Here is a 26907-nt window from a genome sequence, read left to right as displayed (position 1 = left end):
GCAGCAGCAGCAGCAGCAGCAGCAGCAGCAGCCGCCTGTTAACATTTGCTTCTGAAATTCTAATGGTTGATAAGCCTCCGGAGCACTCGAAATTGCTGCCGCTTCCAGCGTGATAAGTTTCTTCACACAATCGCTTGTTCTGTGTCTCGTATTGGAATCAGCTAACTTTTGGCCGGGTCACTGGCGCTCTGTGCTTAGTATGTGAACTAACGAAATCAAACTGCGATTCTTCGGGGTGTTTTTGACAATTTGATTCGCGGCCGAATATTCGACCTGGATTTTGACACGGAGAAATGCGGGCGAATGTACCTATTCGCTTCACCCTGGCTTTATCCAAATGTCATAACATTCGATCATTGTCGTTAAAACGAAGTTTCAATGTTCGACTTCGTTTTGTTCAATTCGATTTGCGAATGCCCATAAAAATGGCCCTAACGCAGACATTCGCAACTTTCGTGAAACGTTCGCAAGCCTGAATGTTTATTTTTATTTTTTTAAAGAGGTGCATGTGTCAGATTGGAGATTGAATATTTGCGGCTGTGAATACAGTAAATGCCAAAATCACCGAGAAGGTGAATGTGTGCAAATAATGTGCACTATAGCAATACTACATTCCTCATTTTTGTTCTTAGGCTGCGCGTATAGTGCCCGCGACGGCGATGCGACGTGTGACGTCACCCGTCGCCGCTAGCGAAAATTGTATTTCGCTTTTGCGGCTGTGTCGCGGGCGACCAGGCCATTTATTGGTTCATGGGCTGTCACATGAGGCAACAGCCCCTGAAAAATCAAATATTCCCGACTGCAAAAAATCCCGTCGTCACGTCGCCGTCACGCTAACTATAAGCGCACGCGGTGGCGACCATGCATTTGTTTTCGGGCGACGTCGCGTCGCCGGCTCTATAAGCACGGCCTTATGTTTATATGTAATGCATGTGACAATGCATAACTTACATTCTTACTTAAGATGACAATCGTTTGGAGCTCCTGTTATAAATCTGTCAAAATCCTCATTGTGTGCCTAATTAAATGGCTGCCTTCTTACCCTACGCTGCAGTCTGTGAAATGCTGCAGCTGATATGTACATTATATTACTAAGTGTAACACATTATTGTTACAGTTTTCAGATTAATAGTCAGTCTGCTGTTCGGAATACAGCAACTAATTTGTTTGTGATACTTTGTTCCCAAAAGGCAGAGCTTAAAAAGGTGTGTCAGAGCCTTTTTCAAAAGAGAAAGTGGATATGACATTCTAAATTGTTGCTGTAGCAACCAATGATTAAATGATTAAAAAAATAATTAAAAAGGGCATTAGGAGTTAAAAAAAAAATATGCAGACAGAATTATCGAATATTACAGAACTGATTTATTTAAGAAAAACATAGGATTTTTCAGGTTTTGTTGCTTTAATACACAAGTGACACTTTTAACATGTCTGTGGGAATCCTCATTGATATTTATAAGTAAAATGAGGGCAACCATAATCTGGTACTAAAGTTGATTTAAAAATACATATATGATGCTGTAAAATTGAGCTAGTTTGTATGGTATTCAAAATAAATTCACATTAATTACAGTACCTACATAGGCATCAAAGTAAATATGCAAACAATGTATTGTCTGTGTAACTAATAGGCTCGGATTCATGAAATGGTGCTAAGACTTGAGCGCCACTCTCTGTAAGTCCCACTCACCTGAACATGACTTAAGTAGAACTAAGGGTAAATGAGTCTGGTACATCTGGGCCGTCATTTTCTAACAAGCTGTATCATCATATGCACCTAGTACTTGTTATCATTGGAGTAAGGCCTCTGTAGAGAGAAACAAAGAATACAATTTTTAGGATGTACATTACAATCCTAATACAACTCAACCCCGTTATAGCGTGATCCGCGCAACGCGGATCTACTTATAACGTGGGCTGAGCGTGGCTCCCGATTTAAAACATCTCAAAAAAATATTTAAAAAAAAAAAAAATTCTCCCCCAAAGCTTTATTGCTAACGGACACTCATACTCACACCCTATGAAATCCAACTATGAACTCCATCATGTCAAAAAAAAATATCCATTAGAGAAACTTTACTTTAAGCTATCAATAATACTTTAGCCCCACTGAAACTTGTTGTAGCTTGCACTTAAAAATAAACAAGTAAGCTCAGTCACAGACCTGGTGAAGTATAGTACAAATTCATTACAGCTAATTACTTAAATTAGTTGCGGTCCACATTAAAATTGTCTGCATTTAAATATCACCCTCCTCATTACCAGCTCTCCCCCACCACCCCCCCACAAAATAACTCTGATTTAAAAATTAAAAAGAAGACATTTATAACGAGCGCCTGGATCTCTAGAAGGGGGAAAATTATTTTTTACGATGGTAAAGTGTACTCTGAGATTTATAATAATAATAAAAACATTTTTTTTAAAGGGCACAGCAATGTAAGAATGGCTGAATGTGTATTCTAGGAAGAGTTAGCACTGTATTCTTTATGCCACATTTTATTATCTGCCAATTTCATTAGCACAAATGTATGTCAAAGAGATCTGCAAAGTGACGGGAGTCCCCTACAGCTAGCGGCAAACATATCAAAGCTGCACATCCAAAGAAACACAAGCATGGAAGGGGCGAGACTCAGTCATTGCTAGAAAGTGGAATAGCTGGAGTTAATGAGAAGTTAAAGGCAAAGAGGCTGTAACTTTGAAACTCACACACTCCTACCTCTCTTGATTCTTCTGGGATCGTGCTGTCACCGCGCCCCACCTCCTACTCCCCCCTACTCCCCCTCCCCCTCGTACTCCCTCTCCCCCCCTCCTACTCCCCCCTACTCCCCCTCCCCCCCTCCTAATCCCCCCTACTCCCCCTCCCTCCTCCTACTCCCCCTCCCCCCCTCCTACTCCCCCCTACTCCCCCCCCCCCTTGCGCTGATCTGTCAGCCGGAGGAGAGGAGCTGCCAGCTGCTGCATATACAGGAGTGCCTCTGAAATGGCTGGGAAACCAGTGACAGTGCTGGCAATGAGCCTCATGACAGATACAGGGGTTACATGCACAAAATTACACATACATATATAAGAGATCACAGGGGCACACAGTATGATTTCGGTGAAGCAATTTGCACCAGGCTCTGGAAATAAAAGGGGTAGAGCAAGAATTCAATACTTGGATATGAAAGATTAAATGGTTGTGTAGTGTTAACATCCGGTATTTGTTAAATTGTAAGCCAGGGGCTGTGTGTATAGGTTTCAAGCAAGCTGCCGGTAAATCGGGTAAATTATCTACTTCTATGTACACAAAGCACTGACACCTGAGGCTGTCTGACCATACACACACTTGCAGTTATGTAGGAATAAAGAGGTGACAAAAAAAAACTGCTCAAATACTCAATTTCAATGGGGGGTATGTCTACTAGAGACGGTGCTTAGCTCCATAAATATGTACATACAAAAGACAGAATAAAAAGAAGGAAGCATAAGAGCACTCGTCACCTCCCACAAAAAATTATACTAATCAAGTATAACATCAAAATGCATTGTTGTTGAAAGCTATAAAAACAATATAATACATTTACAGGCAGTCCTCGTTTTACAACGCTTCACTTTACAACGGATGGCTTATCCAACGCTATGCAATGCATACCTATATTCATTTTTACAACGCCAAAATGGCTTATCCAACGCTCTTACGACGCTTTGCAAAGTTGTTTATGTGTATATAATGTATATAATATATATTATATAATATTATATTATACTATATAATATATTATTTATTATGTTATATTATATATAATACAGTATATACACTATATAATTTATGTGTGTGCTGCATATCTTATTGCCTGCGTAAAATATTTGGTATATTTTAGTGTTAAAAATGCCTTCAGGAACGGAACCTTTCATTTAAACAGTGTTCCTATGGGAAATGTGTTTCGCTTTAAGATGTTTTGCTATCCAACGCCATTTTGAGTGACGCATTGTGTTGGATAACTGAGGACTGCCTGTACTTAAATTGACACTCACACTCCTACCTCTCTTGATTATTCTGGGATCGTGCTGCCGCCGCCCTCCCCTCCCCCCTCGCGCTGATCTGTCAGCCAGAGGAGAGGAGCTGCATGCTGCTGCACATACAGCATCAGTGTCGGATCCCCAGCATGCTGCTCCGGGTAAGTCCTGTGGGGGTGCTGCGGGGCTGGGAGAGTTTTCCCAGCTCTCCCCCTCTGGCGGACGCTGAACCCTGATCGCGGCAGCCATTTTATTTTTTCCCCGCGATCCCAGTTATAACGCGGTCGCATCGGGTGGACTCCGAGCACCATGTTATAACGGGGTTCAGCTGTAAAACAAAATCTGGGCTGGACTCCACCCCCAAGAGTTTTCAGCGATCCCATACCTATATATACTTTGTAATCACTGTAGAAAAAACGAACGTATTGTAATGCTTTTGCATGACAACTTTTACTTCTATTAATTTAGGAGCAAACTTGTCAGAAATCTATAGTTTGTTCCTATAATTTATGCCAAATCGGTGCCCTTTGATTTAAGGCAGGTGTGCTCAACTCCAGTCCTCAAGCCCCCCCCCCCCCCCCCCCAAGCAGGTCAGGTTTTCGGGATATCCGAGCTTCAGCACAGGTGGTTCAATCAGAGGCTCATTCTTCGACTGAGCCTCTGATTATACCACCTGTGCTGAAGCAGGGACTGATTGAGCCACCTGTGCTGAAGCCGGTATATACTGAAAACATGACCTGTTGGGGGGCTTGAGGACGAGTTGAGCACCCCTGATTTAAGGCACTCTTTTCTTATTCATGGTTATCGCTGATGCTTTAACTTGCAGTTTGTGTGGGCACGTCAGCACAAACCAAAACGTAGTTGGAGAATGACTTATAATATCATGTACTACTGCTACATAGCGTTGTCTGAAGCAGTGTAGAGATATAGCTGGCTTCAGTGTTTCCCCAGTTACCTCAATATATACGGGCTTGCCTCAGCACATTAGAGTTTCCTATACGATTCAATGGCAATATTGTCCCAGAATACCGCGACTCTGTATTTAGGAAATTATAATATACTGCAGTCTGTCTAATTGCAACATTCATGACTATTTATGACTATTAGCCGGGTATTTACACTAACTACCCCGTCTTAGTGCTGAAATGCTCTGGCTTTTGAACCATTTCCACCTCACACATACAAAGCGTCAGGGTCAGTGTAAATTAGGTTTGTAGTGTTTTTGGCGCCACACTTCCATTTTAGGCTGTGTTGTAATCTGATCATTTGGTGCAGCTCATATGCCTGTAATGGAAATACATGCTTCATAGGGTAATGTCATTTTCTGTCATTTCTCAATGATATTTGATGCATGTTTGAAAGCTCTTAAGGGAGAAATAACTTCAATTCCTTGTTAACCAATACATGACAAGTTCCTATGTTTGGCCTTTCGCTGCCTCTGCACTTCTCCTTTTTAGCAAATATGAAACCACATTTACTTAGCTGTCTCACCTTATACAAATAATCTGTAATGCTACTTTCATAGAACATATAAAATGAATATCAGTGAATGAGCATCCTGGAGATTTGGTGACTAGTCATCACAAGTACTTAATGTGAGGTTACATTGTTCTATTTAATCTGCATTTAATTGGTTTCACTGGATAGAGATTTCCTCGAGCCCATGTATCATGCTTTACAACTGAAGACAAAAAGCCTCAGTGCAACATCCAATATGACAAATGATATGGAGACTCAACACAACTTTAGCACTAATATAACCTTAGTTAGGGTAGTGTGTGTACAGACGATTGTTACAATACCGATTTTTGTTAAAGTGTCCAGTGTCCTGCAGCCTAGAAGACTTGAAGGATTGTCCAAAAAATCCTTCTTGATTATCGTGCACGAAGAAAAGTCCTCCTTGGTGCTGGAACTCCGGATAAGGATGTGTGTACTCTCCCGTGCATATGGAAACAACAATAGAAAAATATTGCTTCAGTACTCAATTATTACAATGTGTGTTTTGATGTTCATCTCATTGTGCACCCCATACAGTGCTAATAATTTTTCTCTCAAATATAACACCCACGTGCTCTTGAAACACAAAATACAGACGAAAAGACACACACACTTTGGGGCTGGGTTGAAAACTAGACTTTCTAGGCGCAGGGAATTCTTTGGGAGAGTTTTACCCTGACCGGGACTTAGTCCAGAATCTCCTGGAACCCAAATCGGCATAAAATTCCATACGCCACCGCTACGTTCTCTTCTGAGAACTTGGTCCCTCCTGACCACGAGTGACTCCAAACCTCCTGGAACTCAAATCGGCATAAAATCCCAACTGCGTCTGCTACATTAGTTTCTGAGACCTTGGGCGCAAAAGTCAGGACTTAGTCTCTGGCGGGCAGGCTTTTCTGGCTTGAAATCGAAGCCGGTTGCTTTGTTATGACAAACAAAGCATCTTTGAAAAGCCCGACCGCGCTCTTTCGGCTCTGACTCGAGGGGAACACACAATCTGATTGGCTCATAGCTTCTTATAGCTTTTCCTGCTCTAGCTGAAACATAGAGGCGGAACTCAACAACCAATCAGAGCGTGGGAACTTTATCAAGCAGCCAATCAGAGCCAAGCTGGGTCAGCGAGCAATTTGAAATAGCCAAGGGATATGCGCAAGCCTGCCACATCTCCCCCCAGCTCTCCCAATGCCACCAGCTGGGCAGGTGCCCCTATCTCTGGCAGAACCCAGAGGACTGCCATTGATCTCAGGACCTGGTACTCCGCCTTTCCCCGCTAGCCTGGTGCCGTTCACACCTCTGGGCATCCTGTGGATGCTTTGAACTCCGATGTCCAGCAGACCTACCGGCGCCTATGGGTTTGCACGGGCTGCCTGTTTGGACATCGGCTCCGAATGTAAAATACACTGAAATACATTTTAATAAACACTGAGTCTCAGGGAACCCCTCCAGCTTTGTGGGACTTTAGGTGAGGATCTTTGGGTTGAAAACTAGGAGTCTGGGAGACAATGTAGGGCCCCAGGCAACTCACCCCGGGTACCCGACAATAGTGTGAGTAAGCCGGGGAGAATTATAGGGCCACCGGTAACTTTGTCCCCAGAACAAAATGACTTGCTTTTCACCCCAAAACCCTACCGAAGACTTAGACTCCCAAAGTTTGGAGTCCCTAGGGTACAGGGAGCAGAAAAGGAAAAAATGTTGTCTCTTTATTTCTGCCTGCCTTATTCCCCACACACTTTCCCTGTGACCCAGTTTGGACTTGCAGAGCCCCCCCCCTCCCCAACCTTATATTGGTTGGGGCACCCACAAACCCTATACTGGTTGTGGGTCACCTTGGCACTAGCTGGGGTACCCCCCTTAACCTAGGGATTCCCTCAGCTACAGGAATACATATTTATCCCTGTGCCTCATTCTCCTTTCTACGCTTTGCTGAAGCAGGGTACCCTAGTGGTGAGTTGCGCTTACATTTTTAAGGGGAGGTATTGCTGGGACATTGTGCCTACATGTATCCGAGAATCAGGAATGATTACCGGGTACTTTTATTGGGGACCCGTTAACTCCGGACCACAACCTCCTCGGCACATTCTGACAACGGTTCCTCCACAAAACCCCCCTTGAAACTCATACCCTAGCAATCCCTGCTCGCTGGCACGCCCAGAAAGGGGAAAACACAAAACTGGTTTTATTACACAAAGTACAATGTGATCATACAATGTTACTGGGTCCAAGAGCTAACTCCTTATACACGGAGCGGGGGTAACCAAACCGGGCTTGATCTTTATTATAGAGCCTAGTTACCCCCTCCCGTCACCCCCTCCCGTCACAATAAGCTAGAAGCGATAGGTAGTACATATGTCCTACCATTATTTTTTTTATCTCTGAGTTAAAGTAATGAGGTACAGTAATAATGTACGGTATAACCACAGTCCCTGTGCATCTCGGTCAACTAAATGTAACAGGCAGATAGATTGAACTAGATGGACATGTATTTTTTTTTTCAACCTCTTCTACTTTGTTAACATATCTCACCGAGACACCTGCATCCAATGTAACTTATAAAAAAATTGATGGTATAACTGATGGACAATGTATGTATATCTTTATATAGTGCCCACCTTGTAGTCAACTCTTTACAAAGAGAAAATACAGTACAGGGAATAATAATAATAATAACAATAATAGTACAATAAGTGCCACAAAGTCAGACACTAGGAAAGGAAATCCTTGCCCCTGGAGAGTTTACAATCTAGGGCCGCGATTATAGTGCAGGTCGTGCCACCAACACAAATGTGTGTTCCTCAATGAGGCCACCCATAGTACGACCACGCACATTTTAAAAATGCAATTCAAATTGTTTTTTTCCCCCTGCGACGTCGCGTCACGTGAGCGGTTCAGCCACTGAGGGCGAACCAGCCTCGTGACACGCCTGCCACGCCACCCGATTGCCTCACAATAGCCTCCAGCCTAATGCATGTTTCACGCGCGCCTGCACTGTAATCGCGGGCCCAAGTGGTACCATGAGACAGTACAGAGACAGCAGGTGAGGGAATAAGTGCAATGCTACTTTACAACGGTCAAAAGGACCAATTAATAGAAGGTCATGAGGTGCACATAACATTTGAGATTTGCACCAAGGTGTCACTGACTATCTTCCTTTTAGTAATATAATAATATACTCACATAATATAGATATACACCTGTAACTCCTCTTCCTCACTTAACAAATCACTGTCTGATGAATTGTTAGCCATCTTTTTCAAACCACTGGTCACAGACAATCATCACGTATGTAATTGGTTTATTTGTGCCTGCTATACTGCCATTTTAACTGTGTTCCTTTTTGGTCCAATATTGCAGCCAGGAAACTGATAAATAAACCCCTATTGGATTTTCTCAATATTGTCCGAATCAGACTTTAAGACCGTTTTTGGCCAAAATCTCCCATTGCCACATCGGACTATATTGATGTAACCCCCTATATCTTTACTCTGGATAATAATAAAACTGGTTCTATTTTCTTGTAATAATATTGCCCTAGGTTTGCCACAGGAAGTCTTTTTGATAACTGGGCCCATATTCACTAAAGGGTGCTACGCTTTAGCACATCTTAACCCCATCTCATTTGATTGGCAGGTAGGCCGTGCTAAAGTGTAGCGTCCTTTAGTGAATATGGGCCATAGTCTCTCTGCTGTTTAACTGGTACAAAAGGTTCTGCAAAAAGATTACCACCTTTATTAAAGATTCCATCGGTAAATGTGGTGTTTTTTTATGCAGCTAGAAGGTGAGGAGAGTACAACAGAGGTTGTGTATCAGTCTCCCGGGTGCAAAACTGGAACCAGAAAGAGCAGCAGATTTCTCAAAGAAAAAAGATTGAATGGCTGTCAATGGAATCTTTCCTTTGATAAATCTGGTGCTACTGTTTGCACCATTTTTACCTCCGTTTTGCAGCTGGGAGATATTTTTTACACAGCCGACCAATCTTCTGGCTTCTAAAGTAGAACAAAAAACTACACCAGTATCATGAAGCAAAGGGATCCACGTTGGCAGCTTTAGTGATGAAGCTTGTGAAGTATTTATACAGTACCAGTGCTATAGCAGGGATGCTTTTATAACCTCCTATAACAGGGGTGTCGAACTCAGTCCTCAAGGACCACCAACAGGCCAGGTTTTATGGCTATCCCTGCTTCAGCACAGGTGGCTCAACCAGTGGTGCAGTCAATGACTGAGTGACTGATTGAGACACCTGTGTTGAAGACGGGATATCCTGAAAACCTGACCTGTTGAAAGCCCTTGCAGACTGAGTTTGACGTCCCTGTCCTATAATCTATTACCCCAGATATCGTCATTTTCCTTCTTCAAAGCATAAGAGGATCTCTGTTGCCCAGGAAGCTGGCATCTTTCTTGGTACATGAAAGACCAGTAAAGACATCGATTTAATGCAAAGTGGGTCATTCCCCAAAAGTCCACGATGTAGGACTGTGTTGTCCACCAAGTGTTCAAGAGAAGACAACAAAAGAAAATAAGAAAAATGAATCCAATGGTGGAGAAGCCCATAGAGATATATTTTAAGAAGCAGGTTATTAACTTGCGCCTACCTGGGTTCTATCTCAGAAAGCAATGTCTCGACTCCGATGTGTGCAATCATTGGAGATGTGGCTATGCTATTCCCCAAAGTCTCCTAGCAGCCAAACTGGGGCAAAAACCGCTAGATTTGCTAAATGAAAAATCCAATTGCGATTAGTACTTTTTTTTCTCAGAAATCTGGTGCTGGTTTTTTTTAGTCGCTCTGTAAAATATATGAAATTATCACTAGGGAAAAAAAACCAATATGAATGAATTGAGAAATTTGGAACATATGATGTAAGGGCTAAATAAAGTCACTAAACTGCAGAATTTATGCAAGAATTATAGATAACATCTGCTGGCAAAATGGGACATGTAAATTATTTATTGTATACATATGACTTATAACTCATCCCTTGCCCCTTCTGCCCTTTCTATACTGTACCACATGTTCATTGTTGATTGATCTTCTAGGCTGCGTGCGAAACTGTCCATGCTGCAAAGTGAACATCACGCAAGGATCAGGCAAAATATGGTGGAAACTGAGGAAAACCTGCTACAAAATAGTTGAACACAACTGGTTTGAGAGTTTCATCATCTTCATGATTCTTCTCAGCAGCGGAGCACTGGTGAGGAAAACATCCTATTATAACATCAGTCGGCATGATGCATAGTTAGCTGATATATTTATATTCAGATTGAGACAGCAATTTATGTACATAGACTATTTGAGGCACAATCAGTCCCTGCCCCATGGATATTACAATCTTCATTTTGGAGCCTGGGGCACAGGAACATAACCTTGGCTTACCCAAGGTCACACAGAGGACCAACACTGTGATTTGTGACGTTATCACCACATTTTTAACCCCTTAACTATGCGTTTAACACTATGCAGATTTCAAGGGTTAGGATTATATACAGTACACTGTATATCGTTGTTTTTTTTGCTGACATAGCAATGCAGGGATATCTGATTTTAGTTTAAAATGGCTGCTCTTTTCTCTCACAGACGAATGCTTTTGCTGCGTATTGATTCAGTACGTACACACCAATTTCTAAAAAAAAAAAAAACCTTTTGAGAAAGATTGCTCCGACATTGCCCAAAAGGTTAAAAGAAATGTGAAGAGGTTTTTTTTTTCCAATTTGTGAAATGTGTATTTCTTTTCTGGTTTCATACTGTATTTGGTCTGAAAAAGACATTATTTTGAAAGGTATGAATATGGAAATTGAATGGAATTGCATTAATAATTATTCAAGTCCCTTGGGGTGACACAGAGATTATTGTGTTGGATATCCTTCCTGCACAGAACTCATGTAATCTCATTGACTACAATGATGTAATTACATTTCAAGGTTTTCTGCTACAAGTCTGATTAATCAAGTTGAATATATAGTATGTGTTTCTATCAGTTTATCTTTTACTCTCAATGCCTGGTGAGGTTTGAAACATACAGTATGAACTGTTTAAAAAAAAAACAAAAAAACACTGGAGGTTATACAGAAATACGTGATGACAAGGTAATGGGATGAAAGTGGCAGACTTTGACAAAAGCGGGAGGAAAATGGAATATCCGCCTCTTAACCATTGTCAGTAGTTCTGGCAATACAAATAAAAGTAAGTGGCAGATTACGTTAGCTTTGTAGTATACAGTATTCAGGCAACTGTATTTATCAGATTAAAGACAAGGTAGCTGCACTCACAATTACAGGCTGGCAAGGGGTGCTCAGAAAGCCCCAGCGAGTTGGGGTAGAGCAGAGCCTGGGAAGAAAGAAGACGGTTCTCCAGTGGTCATGGCAAAACATGTTGTAGTAGTGGGGAAAGTACAAGGATCAACGTTTCGGTTCTAGTGTGGACCTTTAGGTCACAAAAGTAGTTGCTCATTTTCAGAAGCAAAAAAGTAGAAACTGATACTAAGCACTTTCAACCATGGAAAACCTTTCCCATGTACAGCATCTGACTTTCACTTAATCACATCAGATCATCTTCAACCACCATGAAAATACATCACTTTGGGTGAAGGTCTCTCTATATGTCAGTGTTTTTCAACAGGAGTTCCTAGTAACCTTTTGCGTTCACCTGGCAACCGTAAAGGGTTCCCTGCAATTTCCAGGTCATTTGAAAACTGTACCAAATACAGAAGAATTTACAATGCATCTGATCTCAGACGCGCTATTAGAGAGGGTTGGGGTACCTTACAGTGTATCTGATCTCAGGCGCGCTGTTAGAGAGGTTTTGGGGTTCGCCAGAATTTCACAATATTATTATGGGGTTCCTTCACCGAAAAAAGGTTGAGAACCACTGCTACAGGTAATCATTGTGTGTTAAGGAGTAGCAAAGGAGGGCACAAACAATCAACACAGTAGAGTTACATTGTAATGTGCTCTAATATAATGTATGGGTGCGCAAACCTTTTCCCCTGCATACCCCTGCCTGCCCCCCCTTCACCCGCCCCCCCCCCCCCCCTGCTCGCACCCCAGCCCCTTACTTTGTCTCTGGTGTTTTGACGTCATGGGATGTCACATTGCCATGGCAATGCGGCATCATGTGATCCCACTGCAATTTAAATGCTTTAGCAAATCTCACGCCCCACAATTTGCGCACCCCTGCTCTAATAGCAGCAAGCACGTTAACTATGAAGTGGGGGGTAGGAAAGGTGTAATATATTTTCAATTATAACTGGTACTTGCTATCTATTTCAGAACACATGCCCTGCACATCGGTCTTACACCACTCTTTGTTTTACAGGCATTTGAAGATATTTACATTGATCAAAAGAAAACCATCAGAACCGTACTTGAGTATGCAGACAAGGTGTTCACATATATCTTTGTTCTGGAAATGCTTCTGAAATGGGTGGCATACGGCTTTAAGAAATACTTTACCAATGCTTGGTGCTGGTTGGACTTCTTCATTGTTGATGTAAGTATTGTGTAGAATACTTATTTAATTGCGGATGTTTCTTTGTGTTGAGTTTATAAAATGTTGACTATCTGTCGAAAAAATGGCAAGTCCCGAATAACATTGTGAAGTAAATCGAGCAATACACAAAGCATTATTTTATATTACATGGGTTACATCACAAGAGATGCCGTGTTTGCAAATACTGTGTGGGGTCCGCTACAGACATAACTCATACCAAATAAATAAGAACATTGTTTCCAATAAAAAATGTTTTTATAAATCTAGACTTTTTGGGATATTCTGCATTGTATCAGCTTAGCACCAGATAAAGTTTTGTAGATATAAACATTAATGCCTGAATGTATCATGCTTTGATGCAAGGCACGGTATTGCCCCCAATCCGGTATTAATATTAACCAAGGAAATTGTGTGATAATGTGTCAGGCTCCATATTTCAGGCTCTGGATGGAGGTAATACCACCTTTGGCTATGACCTAACTAAAGTCCAGTTAAATCCCTTCGTTAAGATTAACAGACACCTGTGACTGTGTAAGGGGGGAACGACTCTCTTCCATATTATTAGCACCAACGGCCGTTATAGTGAATGCAGTGCCCTTTATGGTCGAGAACAGGACTTAACCTAATGTTAGTGAGCCTTAAAAAAAACCTCTTAATGAGGTGTTAACTTATGTTTGTTTAGCTTGATATGTAACTCTTATAAGGAGCAATGTGTTATAAAGAACCTGGTGCAATGCTGATACAACCCCCCCCCGTCCCCCAAAACAAACAAACAAAAAACAGTGACGAAAACAGATCTTTTATCGGATAAACTGAAAATACTATGCATTGCCATTCTGTAAGACACCTTCTAGGCCAGAAGAATTGCACCACATAGTGCTGTAGTATGAAAATGATAGGCTGTAGATACAGAAGTGTTAATATTTGGGACAGAGCCCTGCGTCCTGATGAATGGGCTGTGCCATGAATTGTTGACAATTGTTGTATTGCAGAATTTATTGCATTTATTAGTTTGAGGTGAGGTGTTTCCAAACTGGGTCAAAATACTTTCTATTAACTTAAGCCTGCTCATAATTACTGTTCTTACGTGGTTTTGCTCTCTGGCGGTTTTTGCTCTTAGCTCATTTCTTGCTTGTAAAATTGGAGCCAATATTATACCATACTCCCAGTCCCAATTAAAAGGAAATTTACGTGTAGCTAATTATACAGCTTTGGATTTAAAAATAACATGTATCCACGGTGCCTAGCAACCAGACTGATTACCCTTTCTTGTCAGGTGGATAACAATTGGAATGTTTTCCTTTGATGACCGTCACATTCCTTTTCAGTTGGTTCTCTAATCATTGTCAGGTGGTAAAACAGAGCAAATCGAACTCTTTAATGAGTGCAGAAATAAATCACATGTGCTCTCAAACAGATCCTTCCTGACCCAGTTTGGACTTGAAATAATTGAAATGAACATAATAATTGATGATCTATGATCTCATATTTGCTTTTGTATATTGAGTATGGATACTTTTTTGGCTTTGTCAAATCCTCTATTTGTTTGTGTTATTTTGCTTCACATGTCACACTTAAACAGCTTCGAGATTTTATTTCCCAGAAATGTTACTCGTTGTTATGCGGCCTGTAAGACCTCTGAACGCAAGACCTTTAGTAGACTAGAGCAGTGGTGCTCAACTCCCAGTCCTCAAGACCACCCCGACTGGTCAGGTTTTAAGGAGCTACCAGCTTCAGTCGAAGACTGAGTCACTGAGTAGAGCCACCTGTGCTGGAGTTGATCACCACTGGACTAGAGAAGCTGTCGATGATATAAGCAGCTGGAAATGGCGCCATGGACGCATTTATCAATACGCACAGTGTCATTGACCACCAACCAGTTCTGGGATCCATAATGCGCAAAGAAAAAAAACCTTCTTACACCTAATATTGGATACTATCTTCTATGAATTTGATGTAGTGTTTAAAAGAAAGGCTTTTGTGGAACATGTATCCCAACACTATCCATATAAAGTACAACATCATTCCTTCAGTGAATATAATGTAAATCTAACAGCGATCAATAAGTAGAAAGACAGACTTTAAAGATAATGCAAAAATTGGAGTATTGCCTAAAAGACTTATATTGATGAAGATGTTTGTTTGGGTTTTACTCAACGTGTAGTGATAAAATATTATATCTTTGGTAAAAGAATCCCTTGAATGCTCACGTTTATAGCCATTGCACTGCCAAATATACTTTGTAACGACAAAATTCCCCCGGCAGACTTCTACTTGTCAAACTTTACGGGGCATATTTATCTCTATCTGTTTATTCATATTGATTTCGGTGTGCAGTCTGTTTTGCTCAGCTCTTTATTATCTAAAATATGTAAAATTGTTTTTTAAAACTTTAATCAATAAGAAATAAAATAATCTAGAAACATGGCATAGTTTAAAAGGTAAATAGATGGGATTTTAAAGCCCTCCCTTTAGGGGAAAGTAGGGAGTAAGAAGGTTGTTTTGTGTGGGAGTTTGTTATAAAAACTACTGAGCCAACACTGAAAGACCAGTTTACGTGAGATTTTGGTAATGTGTTGTATGACGTGCAGCCAACGGAGGAAATGTAATACATGGAAAACACTAGGTCTTTGAGAAATGGCACAAGCAGCAATTTTCCTTCGTCCAGAGGTGCGCAAACATTTTGTCCTACGCCCCCTGCCTGCTCTCCCCCACTGTTCGCGCTCCCCCCCTCACCTTGCATCCAGCGTCAAATGACGCCGCGGGGTCATGTCACCTCACGTGACCCCGCAACATCATTTGACGCCACGTTGCCATGACGACGCGGTCTCAAATGACGCCGTGGGTCATGTGATGTCACGTTACCATGGCGAAGCGTCACACCAGCCGTCTGAATCAAGGCAAGGGAAGTTGCAGAGGCCTCAAATGCCTTGGTAAAGAGCGCGGGGCCTCTGCAACAGCCGCGCCCCCAGTTTGCACACCCCTGCCTTAGTCAATTGCACGGGACTGAGTAATCCCATGGTCTGCTGAGATGTTCCGTTATCCGGAAGGGATATGGCTAAAGAAAGTACGCGCAGTTTAGCATAGTCAAGTGTTCTTTTAAAGGGACCTCTATACACATCATTCACAAGATGAAATGATGTACTGTACTGTAGATCCAAGAGGATTGCAAGTACAGTATGCGGAGGGAAGTAAACACACGAGTTGTATGCAGTGGAAGATGTTAGAGGCTGCAAACCACAACATCGAGTAATAGATGCAAGGGATCACATGAGATGAATGAAAAAGGGGAGCGAAAGAAAGTTCAGCAGTCATTTTATGGTGATGCTTTTATAGGGCGATATCAAACTGTACAAATCATAAGGTCCTCGGGGCAGGGACTCCTTGACCACTATATATTTTTTTTATTTGATGCGTTCCTTATTTGGGGCTATACGTGTAGTATACAATGTCAGCAAAACCTTGCATATGTGGTCAGCTTTATTTAATTAAAAACATACGGGCATACAAACCTACAGCCAGGTTTAAATCATTAGTGTCTCCTTGTTAAAGGGATTAAAGTTGGCATAAACCAACAGCTGATCTTGAACAAGTTGCTTAACCTTCTGCAACCTACAGTAAGTGAAGAAGTTTTAGTGATGTAGCACCTTTTTCCCTATGCGGTTACAAGGCATGGTGTATCAGTCTCTGGCACAGCTGTTGGCTGCACTAACTTTTAAGCACAGTAATCTCTATGCTTAGCAGTCTATTCCCCCCCCCCCCTTCCTTTTCCTCACCGTTTAGTGTAGAGGCAGCCTGAAAAAAGTCACTTTTGATGTAAAATATATATATATATTTTTTATACCACTGCAAACGAACTGATTTTGCTTTTGGCAGCGTAACATGTCTGCGTTTCTAAAGGTGCCCAACCCTGCATTTTCACCACTTCCAGAGCAAATCAGCTACCTCAGAGTCGGGGACACCACAATTTCCATTTAAAAAGCCAACTAAATGTTGGAATTTTACGCCGAGAATAAAATGTGCTTTAGTTAATATAAACATATTACAGATCCGTGTAGAAAATGGAGTAACAGACAGCACCAAATAATAATGTCAACCACAAGCTCAATAATGATTACATAGGTGCAAGGGGAATTCCTTAAAACCCTTCAAGAATAACAATTCAAACAATAGTGGGGTCCCGGCACTCGAAGGTATACAAAAAAAAGCTAAAACCAAGAGTTTTGAAAAAAAATGCAAAAGTTTATATACAAGTAATGAAGCATACACTGTTGGACACTATATAAACAATAGCGGTCAATCCAGGTAATATAAAAGTGATAAAGCATACACTGTTAACGGTTATATACAACAATAGCAGTTAGCCTAAATAGGTTATGCAAAGAAATGACCAGCACACAGCATATGTACAAGAGAGACTATGGAGGTGTTTAAGCCTTAAGTGCCAAAATGCTTTAAGAGATAAAAGGGCCTATTGTCGTCGCTCCGAACCGTGACAATCCACTTCTAAAGAGCCCTTTTGGGCAAACAGTTTCACTCCGGCTCTGCTAATCCCATTGGTTTGTGAAAAAGCCTCAAACTCGCATGTTTTGACTAAAACTGCTACTCTTGTAGCTCCGTTATGCAAAGCGCTTCTAAAAACTCACATTTTGTTCACGCCATCTCAAGGCTGGCGAGATTATTATTGCGAGTTACATCCAGAGCCTGAAATATGGGATTGGCTGAGAGAGCAAAACCCATAAGTCAAACTGGGGATGGAGTTAGCACCACCTCAGGTCATTCCGCTTCGAAAGCGCGTACATCCCGGGCGGATTGGCTGTTACACCGTGCGGTTTCTCACTTTGTATAGATGAGGTGTAGAAGAAGCGATTTGGCAATAGAGAATAGGGGGTTTTCTCGACGTTCATTCCACTATTTCTGAACCTGCCGACCCGCACGGTTCCGCAATGATAACTTTGGAGCTATGAGAATAGGCCCCCTAACCATTCTCTTTCCAATACTTTTTTTTATTTTTAAATCCAATGCTTCATTCAGAAGATATAAACATTGGAATTAAGTGTTCGGGAGTTTAAAATTGCGTCCTTATCAGAGCCCTACACCGCCAAGTTGGAGATGAAGAAAATCGTGATTTTTTAACACACGCAAAAAAATCATACTCAAGAGGAAAGATACTAATATTATATGAATGAAACTCCTATAGGCTTTTGAGGGAGATTTCTGCAATAAACATTGTAAGGATCATGCAGAAAAGAAAGAGGAAAAGCGTTAGCTGTCCCTTAAGAGTTGACCCATCTTTTCGTTCCCTTTGGGCATCGTTCAAATGGAGTAATGTTCCTTATAGAAAACAATATATAATTGAACACCGCAGAATATATATTAAGCAATATCAGAGTGCATTCCCTATGATGTACTTGTACTGCAAATTAAATGTCCCACCGATGGTTCCTCGTACCTCGATGATAGATACCAAACACTGAAGAGAGAGAAATGTAAAAGACCTTCCTGTTTGTGTCAAATTGTGTCCTTCTTTTACAGTATGTCTTTGCTGTATTGTCTTTTCCAGGAAAGACAAAAAACCACAGTTGGCTCAAGGGAGCTTCTGTGACTGTCTTCTTTCCCTAATAGCACACCGGATGCGTAACCCTTGTAAATTCAAGTTGTCTTCTGTTGAGTTTCTCAACGTCCTTAAAGACGAAGCCTATAGTTTTTTTTTAGTAGCTGTGCCACTTGAAGTGCATAGTTGCTCAGAAATAAGAGTCGGAACCCATTTTTTTTAAATCTTAAGTATCCACTTTAAAACCACCGCAAAATCCCATGCTGTGAAAATGCTCAGGACAAAGCACAAAGCCTTTCACCCTCCAGCCTCCCGCATCTCTGAAAAAAAATAGCTCAGTTGGCAAGGAGAAATAACTCACCTGCAGGTGTTTGCAACTTATTATCAATTTCACTTAACATACCTGTTTGTATTGACTATATTTTGTCCTTTTACATTTTTACAAGACTTATATGGCTGAGCCACCAAGTTGGAAGTCCAGTTACATACCCTTGGGTATCAATTATGAAGAACATTACTTATCCAACTCTTTCTTATGCGTCCTGAAGGAACCGTTGACATTTTATACATGAAGTTTTAAACCTGTTTGCAACAAGAGGAATGTCAAATAAAATATGTTTCATACAGAGAAGATTGGCACATACAGAATGGGAGAGGGAGTATTTTTTATTTTATTTTGGACTTGGTGCTGTTTAGCTTCCCACTGTTCTATGCTAAACTTGCTAACCACCCTAATAGCAAGTGATGAGTCCCGCAGAGCATTGTGACTCAATTAACTATAGGGCTTAATACAGGTAGCATGTGGTCTGCAAACTGCAGATTTTGATCACTTTTAATGGACAAACAAGAGTTCCTTGATGAAATAATATTTCCAAAAATAAAGTAGTTAAAATAGTTTTTCCCACAGCTTAACCTCAAATGGCTGCACCGATTGGTGTTTAATGATGGAAATATGAAAATGCAATAAATATATAAAGCGCATTTTCTTTTCTTTAATGCAGCATTGCCACCACTGTAATCCTTGTTTAAGCAGGCTGTGCTATACAATGGCAGTGTAATAACTAGATAGTACACATCAAAGCTGTCACGATATACCACAGTATGGAGTCGGCCTACAGGGTCGCATCTCCACTTTCACCCAACTTCCTTTTATAACACAGCGGTTTCACATGTTTAAAGCAAATTTCTTAAATAACAAGCAAAAATAGGAATGAGATGTGATGTATTGGTTAGGATTGCGGTCTTATACACAAGTACCTGGGTTTGCTCAAGACTCATCACCTTGGGTGTAGCACTTTGGCCCAGGTGAACTAAGCAAGGTGATTCTATAAGACACCTTCCAGCACTGGTAGACACCTTATTGTGAATTCACTTGAATTGTTCAATATTATTATTGCATAATTTTATGTACCATAAATACATTGTATCCATCCAGCTTCATCATTCCTCCTTATTTTTATACGGAACAAATCCTAGCGTGTCTCCTCTACATCTTTATAGCGCGCCAACCATGTACCGGTACATCGCACTTTAAATAGATATTATACAAGGCAAAGGAAGAATAATTCTAAACGCGATACATCCATCATATATGGCAGTGAACATTGTGATAATGGAGCTAGTAATATGTGAGGAAATATTTCCTCTATCAAATGGATGAAATATTGAATAAGTCCACAAGTAGCAAATAATATCCAGATGTAAAACATGAGGACATCCATGTGGCATCCAGCATGAAAAGCAACAGCTTTGCTGATTTCCTGTTGGAATTTCCGCATGTTGAACAGGACGCGCTTTCATTATAACATGTGCTTGCTCAGTCTCCCTGAGGTCCTTGATGACATGGCTCTGTGACTTAAAGCACTGTTCTAGTGAGACTACTGTACATTGATGCACTAAAGCAGGGGCGGCAAACTCTATTCTTCAAGGGCAACCAACAGGTTAGATTTTCAGGATGTCCCTGGTTCAGCACAGGTTGCAGTCTTCGACTGAGCCTCTGATTGAGCCACCTGTGCTGAAGCAGGGATATCCTGAAAATCTGACCCGTTGGCGGCCCTTGAGGACTGGAGTTGGCCACTCTTGCACTAAAGCAATAGAGGCATGAGTTACCCCTAACAATGGGCACGATTTGTCAGTTATTACATCGGTGTAGTGCACTGAAGCAAGTATTTCCTTTGTTGCCATTTGTATGACAACAGCTAAGACTCTATATTCTCTATTCTAAACGAAACTGGGTGCTGCTGACTTTATGTAACCAGCCCCTATACTTGTGTTTTTGTTATGATTCATTGCAAAGGCATTGCCACCTGGCCAAATACATTTCCAGGTTTCTGGTTTTGGTTATGCTTTTTAATGCTATTTTTATACCCTTTAAAAGTTGCTTTCCCTCAGAACGTAGAAGAGTTTAACCTTTTGAATCACCGACTTTCACATTGAGCATTATCTGGAGTGGTTAGAAACAGGTGTACAGGATGCGTCTGCCTAAGTGGCACAGATTAAGAGAAGCAGCTAGATGTAAAGCTTTTCTCCCAGAAGCAGTGTGAAGCAATTAGAGGACAGAATATAGTTTTATTTAAAACCATCTAAATTGTCAAGGCTGAGGTATGCTGGCAAGAACAAAGCACCCCTTAGCTGATTCTGTACTATTTGAAAGCAAGGAAGAGGAAATCCACTCATAAACGGTATTGTTACAAAACATTAACACTACTGGTGTGTGATTATTGGAACAGAGTATTGCCTGTGCGGATCATCCTGCATCTAGCAGGATCCTTGTGGGATGGAGGCGCTGCACAGTAAGAACTACAAGAAAGCCTGCCCTGTTGCTGCTCCCAAACTCCAACCGCGGAGCAACTGAGACCTCCTAAACCTGAAGGTGAGCTAAAGTACCCATGGAAACACCCATGTAGTGGCCAGATCTTCTGTGGCAGGGGGAAGAGGTGCTAAATATATACACGCTTATCTATATCGTCATCGTCATCCGCTTTTGTCGAACCCAGGCACTGCTGTGGCAAGCCTTACTTACTTCTCCACGCTGCTCCACCAAATGTTCTGATTTCATCCTCCCATCTTACTCTTGGTCTCTTAATCTCCTGTGGATTCCAGTTGAGTGTCATCTTTGCCCAACAATGGTCATTTCTTCTTGTGATATGTCTGACCCACTGTCATTTTAATTTCTTCACCCTTGTGAGGATATCACAGACTTGTGTTTGGTTTTGAAACCCTTCACATTATTTTTCCTATCTGTTTGGGTAATACCCAGCATACATCTCTCCAAACATCATTGTGTTGTCTGAAGTTTCTGAATTATTTTTGCATTTCAGGTCCAAGTTACACGTCCGTACGTGAGCACAGGCAGAATACACTGGTCGAAAGCTTTCCTCTTGAGGCACCGTGGAAGGTTCCCTTGAAATATTGTCTTGTTTCTTCCAAATGCGCTCCATCCCATCTTCATGCTCCTACTGATTTCATTTAAAAGGTTCCCATCCATTGTTATTTGCCGGCCAAGGTAGACATAGTCTTCGACTTCTTCTAGTTCTATTCCATTTATTTTGATCAGTGCAGACGACACATTTGTTGAACATCACTTTGGTCTCACTGAGATCCATACGGAGGTTCACATTCTTACTTGCTTTGAGGAGTTCTCTGATTTGTTGCAGGAGGTCTTCTGGACTTGTTGCAAAAATAATGTCATCTGCAAATCATCGGTGACTCAAATATACACCGTTGTTTATTATCTTCCTTTTTCTTCCCAATCTAATGTCTGGAACAATTCTTCATGTGTTGCAGTGAAAAGCTTTGGTGGCATGGTGTCTCCCTGCCGCACTCCCTTGCTGATCCTTATCTTGCTTGTATCTTCATATAATCGAATGCTTGATGTGTCATTCTCGTAAATGTTCTTTATAATATCAATATATGCTTCTTCAACACTCTGTCTTCTTAATGGATCTAGGACCGCTGATGTGTAGACAGATTCAAAAGCTTTATCGGAATCTATGAATCCTAACATGAGAGTTTGATCTTATTCATTACTTAAGGAAATCACTTCTTGTATGACTTGGATGTGGTCCATTATGTTGTATCTGCTGTGAAATCCCACTTGTTCTCTAGGCCGGGCAATGTCCAGGGTCTTTTGCAGCCTATCAGCGAGTATCTTTGTAAAAATCTTGAAGGTGATTGGAAACGGATTGTTCTATAGGTCTTGAGGCTTTCTCTGTCTTCTTTCTTGTGGATGAGGATAACTATGGCATTACTACATTGTTCTGGAATTGTCCTGTTCTTCACGCAGCATGTAAAGAGTTTTGCAAGGATTGTTTCAACTTCTTCCCCAGCTTCTTTCAAGATTTCAGTTGTAATTCCCATTGGTCATGGATTTTTGTTGCTTTTCCCACTTCATCTGGAAAGACGCATAGTACATCACTGGTGATTTCTTCTTTCTTGTTTTCTTCTGGATTATACCTTGTGTTATCGGTGTTTGCGCACAATTTAATGTGGAATTCCCCCTTCTTGTTTGCGTGCAATGATTTGTTGCTTCATAACCATAGTTGTTGTCTTTACGTTTATGTTATCTTCAACATATCAGTTACTGTACATCATCTTACATCTTCAGTTATACGTTTGTGGATTGTCTTAAATAGCTCTCCATATTTGATTCCCCTATATAGAATATGTGTTTCAGGTTAACCTATTTAGTGCCAGGAAAGCCAGCAGCGCATTTTAATGTTGATTTCTCACAATTCTTCTTCTTTGTTTTTTTTTTTAAACAAAATAAAATATAAGGAGGCTTATTTCAGTAGTTAACCCTGCAGATTTTGGAATCTGTATCCCAGATCTATCTCAATGTCTTGCGTTCACAGAGCGAACCCTGCTCCTATCTCCGAGGACGGTCCTTAAACTGATAAACACCAGCTTCAATTTCTTGGTTAAAACAAAATCTTCTTTTTTTTAAGATGGTCATTATCCTTTGACTCTCTTTTGATCTATGTGTAGTTCCTTTTTTATAACACATGCCCTTTTGCTGTCCCCAGTATATTGGTTTTGCTAAAATACATATTTTTTCAATATACAGCTACCGCCAGCAGGTGCAATAACACGTTAGCCCCGCCCCCTTTTCGCGCAAGGCTAATGACACAATGGTGTCTGCTGACGCGTTGTGTGTCCCCCACTGCAACGTGCCAGCGGGAGCATTAACACCCACTACGTCTGTATGTCATGATTGCTGTTCAGGAAAAGAAGGATCCGACGCTCTACGGTTTCTAAATAAAGCTAATTTATTGTGCCACACAACGTTTCGACCAATAGGTCTTTCTCAAGTGACTAGGCATATGAGATATATGATTGCTGTTCAGCCAGTAACCTTTGGTAAAATCAGCACATTGCATGGGCAGAGATATGAACTCTAGAGTTTTGTTTATTGCTGTTTTCCCAGCCACAGGCAAAGCTTCAGCAGGTGTCCAGGTGCAACACATTCATCAAGTCAAAATGCCACTGCCAAATAACGTTCAATGCGTATCTGACTTGACAAGGAATAGGGAAAAGCATTCATGTGCATTGGCATTAGATGCACACAAGTGGTGTTTGCTCCAGCCATAAAGATATAGCGCATTGAGAACATTTGCATACTCGGATACTTGGACACCACAGTGAGCTGGGGAATGTTCACAGGAACCAGGCAAATGAGTGAGATTCCACTGATGTCAGCGGTTCCCCGGAATGAGTTTCCAGGAACACATACTGTAGATGTTTCTTCTCACTTGCAATTTTTGTCACTTTGCTCGGCAGTTGGGAATCGTTTATCTTAAATTGCTTTGAGCTATTGAGAGGGTGCAACAGGTGGGATTTACATCCCCAAATCCTAGGATTAAGGGGGATTAGCGCCGTGGTTCCTGCAGCATTATCAAAGAGAGAAAGGTACTTGTATGGCACAAAGCCCTTTCTCTATACAGTATGTCTGTGTCTTGAGGTTCTTGGGTTAAACTCGGTCTGCTTTTTAGCATGGGAATGTAATAATATGGACACATTCAATACTGTGACCACAGACTGAGTTAGTAAACGACATCATGCTAATCTAGTTTAGTACATTATATGCTCCATTAATACATATTGACGTGTAGGCATGTCACCTTCATTGGTAATACTGTACAATTTGTAGGATTGCTAATCTCTCGAGCTTTCACTTCTTAACCCGCAATAACGTGACCATTGCCTCCAATTGACTTACCCGTTGGAATGTGCATGGTGTTAAAGGTTGCAAATGGGCATTATGCTAAGAACATCAAAATCTTGCTGTACTCGATTTGTATCAATGTATCAAGGGGCTTTCTGTCAAATTCTCCTTGCTCCCATCAGTGAGCCCAGTGTTTTTCAAGAGGGGTTCCTAGGAACGATGGGGTCACCTGGGCATCCCTAAAGGGATCCCTGCAGTTTTTAGGTCATCTTATTCCCTCACCTACTTTCTCTGTAAGTTCCCCATCAAACCTCTTAGATTGTAAGCTCTTCGGGGCAGGGATTTCCTTTCCTATTGTCTGATTTTTGCTGCACTTATTGTATTATTATAATTCCCTGTACTGTATTCTTTGTGAAGCGTTGAGTACACTTTTGGCGCTATATAAATAAAGACATACAATACAATCTGAAAAATTGTACCAAATACAGAAGAATTTACAATGCATCTGATCTCAGACGAGCTATTAGAGAGGGTTGGGGTTCCTTACAATGCATCTGATCTCAGACGAGCTATTAGAGAGGGTTGGGGTTTCGTACATTGCATCTGATCTCAGACGCGCTATTAGAGAGGATTGAGGTTTCTTACAATGCATCTGATCTCAGATGCAGTATTAGAAAGGGTTGGGGTTGCTTACAATGTATCTGATCTCAGATGCAATATTTGAGGGTTGGGGTTTCCTCAGAATCTCACAATATATTCATAGGGGTTGTTAATCTAAAAAGAAACAATGAATTAGACTTTGGAGCAGTTAGGAGGTGTTGCTGAGCACAATATTTAAATGGGATGTCTCGGCGTTTGTTACAGTTTAATGTACAGTTTTCTTTTCGCATTGTATTGTTCAAATGAGCCGGCTGGGAGGTGGCATTAGGGGAACTGCTCCTTTAAAGTCAACAAAGATTTTATTGGTTTATAGTTTCCCATATCCTATGTGATTTGTTTATTTTATGCTCATTATTTTACTTAATAGACCATACGATGAGAGGCACAAAACTAGGTGATGAGAAAGATTTCCATTGAAGTCCCATATGCTCCGTTATTGTCTGGTTTTTGTTGTACTGTATCGTACATTGTAAATTAGTAAAGATTACTTGAAAAAGTAGCAAGAAGTAATCGTAAACAAAAACCACTCTGGAAAGTCATTAGACAAATGATGTGAGATAGGATTTGTCTCTCCGTCAAGCCAAAGACTTTCCGAATGCAGATCTGTACTTTATACACTTGCATGAGAAAACATATAATAGTTGTGTATAAAATCATCAAATGTCCGAAATTCTTTGACACATAGCGTCCATCAGACGATTTGGGGGAATACAAATGTAGCGACCGTGACTGCCCCGGTTCCTTAGGGTTATTGCTGCAGGGGGTCCAATCCGGAAGAATGGATCACCCTGCAGCGTGACCAAGTCAGTACCATCTCCAGAGCAACAGGTTTAAACTTCTTCAGCCAGGGCTCTGGGGACAGTACGTCCTGCTACATCTGTATATTGCTTTTGTGCAGCGGACATTTGTCCGTTACTAATGTGTCGAATTACACCCCTTACCTGTAGGAAAACTAAGGAGTGTTAGAGACTTGAGAATCCCTTTCTGTAGCACGTTACTTTGCATGGACTTCCAGGACCAGTACAGGACGTGTTAAGACATTGTTTTCTTCTTAGATGTATTTATTTCACATGTGCCCTTTACTGCAGCAATACAAGATTTGTCTGAAAATATCAAAGCTGGATCAATTTTATTACATCCAAGTTAAGCTTTAGATGGAAGTCAAGTACATTTTACTCATAGGGTATAATCTACCAGGGATTTGCTCTTTAAATTACCAGCACACTAAATAAAAAAAATCAGGAAGCTCTGAATACTTAGTCATCATATTACACAATGTGTAAACCATACAGAACGTCTGAGAAATGGATGTACAGGTTATCAGTAAAATAATATACAAATAATCTATGTAAGGTATCATATCCTATTAAGATCGTACTTGTCTCTGGATAGAAAGCTACAACAAGATTGAGGAAACTCACATTTTTGTAGGGGATACCACTTAAAACGTGGCAAGGGTTAAAACAGTGTTTCTATGAACTGTGCGTATTGAAGTGCTGGATAAAGGTTTTTGTTTTTTTAGCAACACCCATCAATGATATCTCAATAAAACCACTT

At 41.0% G+C, this 26907-nt stretch overlaps 1 protein-coding gene across 5 annotated transcripts in view; it reads left to right on the top strand.

Moving 5' to 3' along the window:
- Positions 1-26907, top strand: part of LOC142487879 (sodium channel protein type 5 subunit alpha-like) — a 379502-nt gene that overhangs the window by 295683 nt on the left and 56912 nt on the right. For all 5 annotated transcript variants that reach the window (XM_075587912.1, XM_075587913.1, XM_075587911.1 and 2 more), the window contains exons 19-20: positions 10525-10679; positions 12800-12973. In XM_075587912.1, coding sequence (XP_075444027.1) covers positions 10525-10679; positions 12800-12973 — 329 coding nt within the window. The remainder of the gene's footprint in view (positions 1-10524; positions 10680-12799; positions 12974-26907) is intronic.

This window comes from Ascaphus truei, chromosome 2, assembly GCF_040206685.1.
Source record: "Ascaphus truei isolate aAscTru1 chromosome 2, aAscTru1.hap1, whole genome shotgun sequence".
In the NCBI taxonomy this organism is placed as follows: domain Eukaryota; kingdom Metazoa; phylum Chordata; class Amphibia; order Anura; family Ascaphidae; genus Ascaphus; species Ascaphus truei.
Note: the sequence above shows the minus strand (reverse complement) of the source record. Positions and strands in the feature narration are given on the sequence as shown.